General features: G+C 49.4%; 1 protein-coding gene across 1 annotated transcript; it reads left to right on the top strand.

Annotated features, from left to right (window-relative positions):
- Nucleotides 1-4,205: 4,205 nt before the first annotated feature.
- Nucleotides 4,206-6,233, top strand: LOC140218857 (uncharacterized). Its single transcript, XM_072288569.1, has one exon. It carries the CDS (start codon nucleotides 4,368-4,370, stop codon nucleotides 5,625-5,627), a length of 1,260 nt encoding a protein of 419 aa, XP_072144670.1. The 5' UTR covers nucleotides 4,206-4,367; the 3' UTR covers nucleotides 5,628-6,233.
- The last annotated feature ends 1,706 nt before the right edge of the window (nucleotides 6,234-7,939 follow it).

The raw sequence follows: 7,939 nt of genomic DNA on the forward strand, positions 1-7,939 counted from the left end.
ACCACTGCAACGCGCTATACGAGAAGCAGTGGGACGAGCTCTGCAAATCCAGCGACGGACAGATGCGCAACAGGAAATCCTGGAGTATGCTGAAGCACCTTCTCGACGAAAGTGGCTCGAAGTCAAAGCAGAGGCGTACGTTGGCCCGGGCTCTTCACGAAGCCAACAGGTCTCACACGGTCGATGAACTCGTCTCAAAACTCATACAGAAGTATCTGCCCGTCCGTCGCGACGGAGATCCGGAGACCCAACTCCCGGACTACCAAGGCCATCCACGCCCCGAGCTGGACAAGACGTCTCCGTTGCCGAATTCAGACAGGCCATCTTCGCGCTCAACCGCAAGTCTGTGCCGGGTGCGGACGGAGTCACCAACAGAATGTTGAGAAACCTCGGCGACACGTCGATCGTCTTTCTGACCGACAAGATCAACGAGTCCTGGAAGAGCGGCGTTATTCCTGCAGATTGGAAGATATCCCGCACGGTGCTCATTCCCAAGCCCGGCAAGGCCCCGAACATCGAGAACCTAAGGCCGATTTCTCTAACCTCCTGCGTCGGCAAAGTCATGGAGCAAGTCATCCTCAACAGGCTCGACGGGTACCTCGAAGACAACGAGGTTTACACGTCCAACATGATCGACTTTCGCGCCGGACTCTCGACGCAGGATGGCATGAAACTAATCAAGCATCAGATTGTGGATGGCCGTTCAAGAGACGTGAAGGCTCTGCTCGGTCTGGACCTCGAGAAGACTTTCGAGAACGTGCTCCACACCTTCATCGTAAATACCATTTCAGACCTGTGTCTCGGTTCCAGATCCCACAACTACGTCTTTTCTTTTCTAACGGACAGGAAGACCAAGCTTCGCATTGGGGACTTCCGCTCCGACGATGTGCTCCTCGGAGGGCGGGGCGCTCCTCAGGACGCTGTCGTCTCCCCCACACTGTTTAACATCTGTATGATTGGTCCTTCCGAGAGGTTGGCACGCGTCGAGGACGTCAAGCACACAATATACGCCGACGACATCACCTTATGGTGCTCCGGCGGCTGCGAGGGCAGAGTCGAAGTCATGCTGTAGGCGGTCAATGTGATCGAGGAGTATCTCCTCCCAACGGACTTCGATGCTTCCCCACCAAGTCGGAGCTTCTGCTTTACAGAAAAGAGAAGGTAGGCAGACCAAAAGTTTGGAAGCTAGTCTCCGAAAGCAGCACCCCTCTTCGCACTTGTGACGGGGGAGGGGGGGGGGGTGATACCCAGGGTGGACGTTATTCGGGTCCTGGGCATGTTTGTCGAATTTAACGGCGGGAACGGAACGGCTCTTCGCAAGATCATCGCAAGGATGAACAACGCTTTCCGCCTCGTTCGCAGAATTGCTAACCGGCACCGAGGCATGAAGGAAAACAATCTCCTCATGCTCATCAATGCCTTCGTACTATTCCACTTCACGTACACGATTTCTATGCACAACTGGCTCAGAGCGGAACGAGACAAGCTCAACGCTCACATCCGCAAAGTAGTCAAGAGGGCTCTCGGGTTACCCATCAGGATCCATACCGAGGATATCCTCAAGCCGGGGGTGCAAAACACCACCGACGAGATTGCCGAAGCCCAAGAACGCGGGCGCCTGAGCACCACAGCGGCAGGTAAACACATCCTCGAAGAGCTGGGTTACCACCCTTCGGGATTCCCGATGGTCAGTTCCCCGATCCCTAGGTGCATTCGAGACAAGTCCGTAGTGGCCTCTGTGCCCCGAAACGTCCATTCCGTCCACAACGAGGCCAGACGCAAGGCCAGAGCAGCAGCGATCCTCAAACAGATCAAGCAAAGAGACATTAGAGCAAGCTTCGTCGACACCGCGGAGTACAGCGATGGGAAGGCCTTTGCCGTCGTTGTGGTCGACTCCAGCGGCAAGATTTCCAATAGCGCCTCCATTTGCCCTTGAGACCCCGGAGTCGCCGAGCAAACCGCGATCGCCCTCGCCCTGATAGACGGTCGTGGGTCCTGTCCTATATCTATAGATCTAAAGCGATTCGAAAACGGCAGTTAGGGTTTTTCAAAAGGGCATCACCAAGCAAGCTTCTCGCCTTCTTAGCTGCTCGAGTTCATATGCTCTCACGCATCATTCAATCCACTGGTTTCTCGCTCACCTCGGGTCGGTCGAGGGTGCTCCCCCGAACTTCAATGAGTCTGCTCACGAGGCTGCGCGTGACCTCACCGACCGCGCTTCCTCTGCAAGAAGCACCGACTCCCCTCCTCCCTACGGCCACAGGGACGCTCCCGCTACTCACAACGAGATTATTAAATTCTTCTACATGTCTAGAAGGGTCTTTCCACCCCCTCGCCCCAAGTTGAATAGGGCGCAAGCCGTCTCGCGTAGACTTCTACAGACCAGCACATATCCGTGTCTGTCCGTACTCCACGAGGCTTACCACGACGTATATCGCGACGACGCCTGCCCGTCCTGCGGGCAGACCTCCACTCTAGCGCACATGCTCTGGGAGTGCGGGTCGACATGCCCCAAGTTCATCAAGGAGGAGTGGAACTCGCTCCTGCGTAGCCCCGCTCTAGAAAAGCAAATCCTGGCTGTCCGGCGTGCCCGCGACCGGGCCGGTGGGCTAGAGCTGCCGGTCCCGACGTGAGACTAGCCGGGTTCGCGACGAGTTCGCGTCCTCGCCGGAGCTGAAATTAAGTTTCCTCACTCACTCACTCACTCACTCACTCACTCACTCACTCACTCACTCACTCGCTCACTCGCTCACTCGCTCACTCACTCACTCACTCACTCACTCACTCACTCACTCACTCACTCACTCACTCACTCACTCACTCACTCACTCACTCACTCACTCACTCACTCACTCACTCACTCACTCACTAATGACCTTGTTATTGTACATATTTGCAGTAAAACACGTTGTGGGGCTAGTTGGTGCATAGCTTGAAAAAGGTAAAGCGCCAACAGTGACAGCACATTAAGAAAGGACAAAGACAGGACAAGGCGCTATTTGCAACTGTTTATTGAAGTCAAAGGCGGCCGAATATATAGCCATGGGAAGAGGGGGAAGAAAAAAAGAGGGAGCACTGATTGTGTGAATGCGCACGCGCGAGACCACTGGAGATGTATATGAAGGGAATTAGGATTAATGAAAATCTAAAACTTATCTAAAAACATGCTTTCATTTGTGTAAGTATTCGGAGACGGGGTGCTGACACAGGCTTCCCTTCTTATCTTATTCTGTCTGGGCTCCAACGATTCACGCGCCACAGAATCTTTGCTTTTAAACATGATTGTTGCATCATTATTGTTGCTTATTCTCATTTCCGCAGGCCTTGCTATGAAGCGGCAAGTTTGAGCCTTATCCATTTTTCAATGAAAGCTTATGTTCCCGCAGGCGTTCAGTTATACAACGGCCGGTTTGGCCGATATACTCTTTCCCACACTTCATCGGTATGCGGTATACGACCGCTTCTTAACACTTCACAAAAGGGTTTCTACGTTTAATAGAACACTCTACTATGGCTATATAACCAGCCGCCTTTGACATCGATAAACAGTTGCAATAGCGCTTTGTCCTGTCTTTGTTCCTTTTTAGTGTGCTTTCACTGTTAGCGCTTCATCTTTTGAAAGTACATATTAGGATCGCTTATGAGTGCCCTATTACGCATTTGAAGTAAACTGCACCTTTATTGGAAGTATTGCGCCCTCCCACCACAATTTTATGATACCAACCTCCCCATTTATGACAAGCAATCTCTGTCTGTGCGCGCAGATGCAAACGCTGCAGATGCTTAGGAATATTGTAACAGTGAGCTCTGCATAGTTGCACACAATGAGAATCCTGGAAATTGGTCTCAAAGGAATGCTTGCTTACACAGTGCGCCCATCTAGCTCTCACTTCATCAACCATTGCCATAGATGACAAACTGGCAAAGCTCGGAGAGCACTGATTTCGTCGCGCTTGTCAGGCTGTACACAAGGTTGATAACTTTCTGTACAACAACTGAAGGAACCGCTGACACATTCCTTTGCAAACAGAAAGTTATCGTTTAAAACTCAGATAAACAAGAAACAAGACGACAGTGAGCTGGCGTATGTCATGTGACCCCCATATCTGTGCATGTGGTGAAGGCTTTTCCTGAGTAAATTCATGCTTTGCGTCCTTTGTCAGTTGGTCGTCTTTCTCCTTGGTTGCAAAATGGCCCGCCGTGAATTGAAGCAAACTTTTGTTTTCCGGCTCACTGGATTCGGTGAGTTTCTCGACTGGAGGCCTTTGCACTTTGTCGGTCGCTACCCCGCCAGGAACGTATGCAGCGTCTGCGGCGTTCTCTCCAGCAGTGTAAAGCTGACCCTCTGCTCGCATGTTATCTGCCCCATGTGCAGAATTAGAATAGAAGGCTTGGGCCTCACTTGTCCCATCGACAGCAAGCGGATCTGCTTCGAGGATGCCGCCTCATTGTGCTTCAACGAATTGGACTTGGCTGATTATACAGTGCGCTGCTTCAACGCCGATTTCGGATGCCAGTTTGAGGGACGCCTTTCAGTTCTGAAGCAGCACTTCTTGGAACGCTGCTCCAACGGCGAGACGAAGTGTTGCAGATGCGAAAGGACGTTGCCCCAATGGCAGGTCGTGGAACACCGAGCTGAGTGTAAAGTAGGCCTCCTACCAGCTGCCATCAAAGCTCTCGAACTTGTGCACCAGAAGACAGACGGAGAGGCACATTACAGATGCACCACAACGCAAAGCGCACGTAGCCCATCTGACAGAGGAAAAAGAAAAGCTAAGTGCGGAGATGGGACCGTAGTACAGGCAGCTGGCGGCACTTCAGCCGTTAAGCTAAGTGGAAGCAAGCGAACGGCACCTCTGAGACCTGAACCCGGAACACTGCCTACAGCTACCTTCAGGCGTGGCTCCACTCCTGATGAGGAATGTGACGTCGGTAAAGTGGGAAAAGCTGAAGAGAAGCTTACAATGGAGAGAACGAGATGCGTTGATCCCTGCAAGAGCGAATCGATTGGACATTGCCTGAGCAGAGTTCTTTCGTGCGAATCTGCAGGCGAAAGCACTGACATTGGAGGAGACGAGCCCAAGTTTGAAGCAATTTGTCTAGACCACCTCGAGCATTTTCACAAGAAGTCCACGAAAGCAACTTGTGTGGCGTCAGGGACTCCCTTCTCCTCAACTGCCTTGCCTCATTGTGAAGCATACGGAGGGGAAAAGTCGGTTCCTAAGGTAGAGGGCCTCAGTACCCACGGCACAATGGCTGCGGCGGCGGAAAAATCAAGTGGCAAGAGTCTAACGTCATCTGCTGTCAACGACATGGGCATATGTCTTCCAACAGGCATACTTAATGTTGACAGTGCGTCAGTTGTCGACGATAAGACGTACTGTGTAGAAGTTGGGAACAAGGCAGTAGCTTACCTTTCAGCGTTAGCCACTGTCAGCGAACCGCAGGTACCACTCACACTACGGGAAATCACAGTTACTGATGTGCCTCTGATTTCTGAAGAAAATGTAAGGGATTTACAGAATGAATCTGTTAAGCAAGGAGACATCGGCACACGAGTAAGTGCCTCAAGGCGAAACGCGAACGCTGGTGTTTCCCAATCGGCAGCGGACATGGACAGTGAGTAAACAGCATCTACGTCGTTCTCATCTTGTCCTACGGTGCAGCGTTGCAACTTCCTCCTTCGTAGGCGTAGTTAGTGTGAACAGGATTCTCGAGTGGCAGGACCCGTCCACCATATTGGGCGACAAAGTTGCGCTTTCAGGACGCGCTTTCCAGACATCCTGCCTTTTCCCTAAAGATATAAATGCAATTTTCATATCCTTCCAACTTTGGAGGCAGGCGAATGCAATATGGGGCAGTGGGCTTTCGAGAGAAAGAAAATATTTCAAGTCGTGCACCTCAATTACCGCTCGAGAAGGATTCACTAGAGTGAAAATCCTGAGCTGTCTCTATTATCGGGTGACTCACCAAGCTCTTCGCCATCAGCCGTTCTATTGATAGGGACAGATCTCTAAAGTATTCGTGAAAATATATTGAAGCGCCTGGCTTTATAGCCGGTGGAACTCTTCGTGTAGCCACTATGTTTGAGTGACGTTTATTTTTGCAACATTTTTTTTATGCAAAAGGTATGGATGGTTTCACTGGAGTTGATAAGTTTAGCCAACATCAGGATAGACAGAGCTTCATTAATATTAACTAACATGTTATTAGTTTTACTTAGTGTGACGTCCTCATTTTGAGAATAAAACATTTTTTTCCTAAAATGCTTCTTTGGCATGCTAAGCTATTACTTTCTCGTCACTCGCTGTCTTTGTTTACAAGGACGTATTGCTTGATTGTACAGAACCTCACAACCATAATAATGTTTTTACCAGTGCATTTTTAATATATTTGTACGCAGGGTGCTGGTTTCTAGAGGGGACACAAAATACATATACATTGTCTCAAAAGTTACTCAGCTGGGCCTTCCTGGGTCCCCTCATCTTAGGCTGGTTACGCGGTGATTAAAGCATTTTGTGTTGATGGGATCCCTCTGCATGCTAGTGGAGCGGGGGGCGTTCTTGTTAGGCGTCAGCTTTGCTCACAGTAATGTTTAAGGACAGAAACGCCTGTCGGGCTGCATGAGGAATCGCGCCTGCAGTGGGCATGGCTGCAAGCGAAAATAGTGACCAACAATGGCTGAATGTTTTACGACGAACACTAACAATATGTGATCAACGCACGATAGCGGGTGAAACCACTTCCGAAAGTGAATGCAGAAGCTTTTTCTGGAAGCACCGCAGTAAAGGGTTTTTTTCACAAAAAGACAAAATCCTTCCTGCCCCAAAAATTATTCTCGAATCTTTCCTCAGGAATAGATGCAATAAACAGCATGCTTATATTCTACTCATGGTCGACGAGTACGCTCTCGTCTGGCAGTCAGCCGTAATCGCCGTTTTCATTCTGACAGGAGGTGGAATTTATTACAAGACGAAGTATGCCAATAAGCTTCTAATATTTCTACATGCTTTTATGAACTCACTCTCCAGTCTTTTTGGAAATCTGCCGGGGTCTGTGGCATTTCCTAAATTTTATAAAAGAACAGAAACATTTGGCAGCCACAAGTCCAATTGGAGCGCTGCACAATGTAAATCATTGTTTCTGGCTAGGAAAAGGGCACTCGCGAACTGTAGTATTATTATGTTGCGCAACGCACGGAGGAAGTTGTGAAGAGGAAATGTTTATCTTGAGTGAACGAATAACAGCCCGATCTGACGAGGACGAGACAAGAAGGGGATACACTCCTGTGCCGACTTACAAGTTTTTTTTCGGAAGTGTGTGAAATATATATTAAACACGTGACACCCGAAAACAAAAAAAAAAACAGATACAACGTGTCGATGCAGGCCGCTTAATCGGCACGTCTTATTCCTCGAAATGCACACCAAGAAACCTCCTCTTTTTTTAGTCATCGTCAGGGACGCCACGCTTACACGTGCGCCATAGAGTTGATGTATATTTGCTAATTTGGCTATTAACCTAGTTATATTGTCAGAGGAATGACTAAACACTTTCATACTGTTGAAATGTGGTCCCGCTCCACGATTTAAGCAATGTTCTCCAAAATGCCCGTAAATGGCTGACTTGACGTAATAATAGTGCTCTTTTAATCTTTCATTTCGGCACTTGCCAGTTCGACCTATATATTCTCTACCACCTGACAGCGGAACAGAATCAGCTACATTTTCTGTGTAATCAAGAAAACCTCTGCGGTGCTGCGCAGAAAAGGCGACCACCGCCGGCTTTTCTTTTTTTGTTGAGGCACCTGCAAGGAAACTGCAGGCGCTCAAGAGCAGAGAGCACCTCCTGGACACCAGTTCTAATAATTTCCAAGGTTATGAGAAGTGCGAGGCAAGCATAGGTACAATTACTACATATTATTTTTGTTTTTCGAAAC

This window comes from Dermacentor andersoni, chromosome 6, assembly GCF_023375885.2.
Source record: "Dermacentor andersoni chromosome 6, qqDerAnde1_hic_scaffold, whole genome shotgun sequence".
NCBI classification, from domain to species: domain Eukaryota; kingdom Metazoa; phylum Arthropoda; class Arachnida; order Ixodida; family Ixodidae; genus Dermacentor; species Dermacentor andersoni.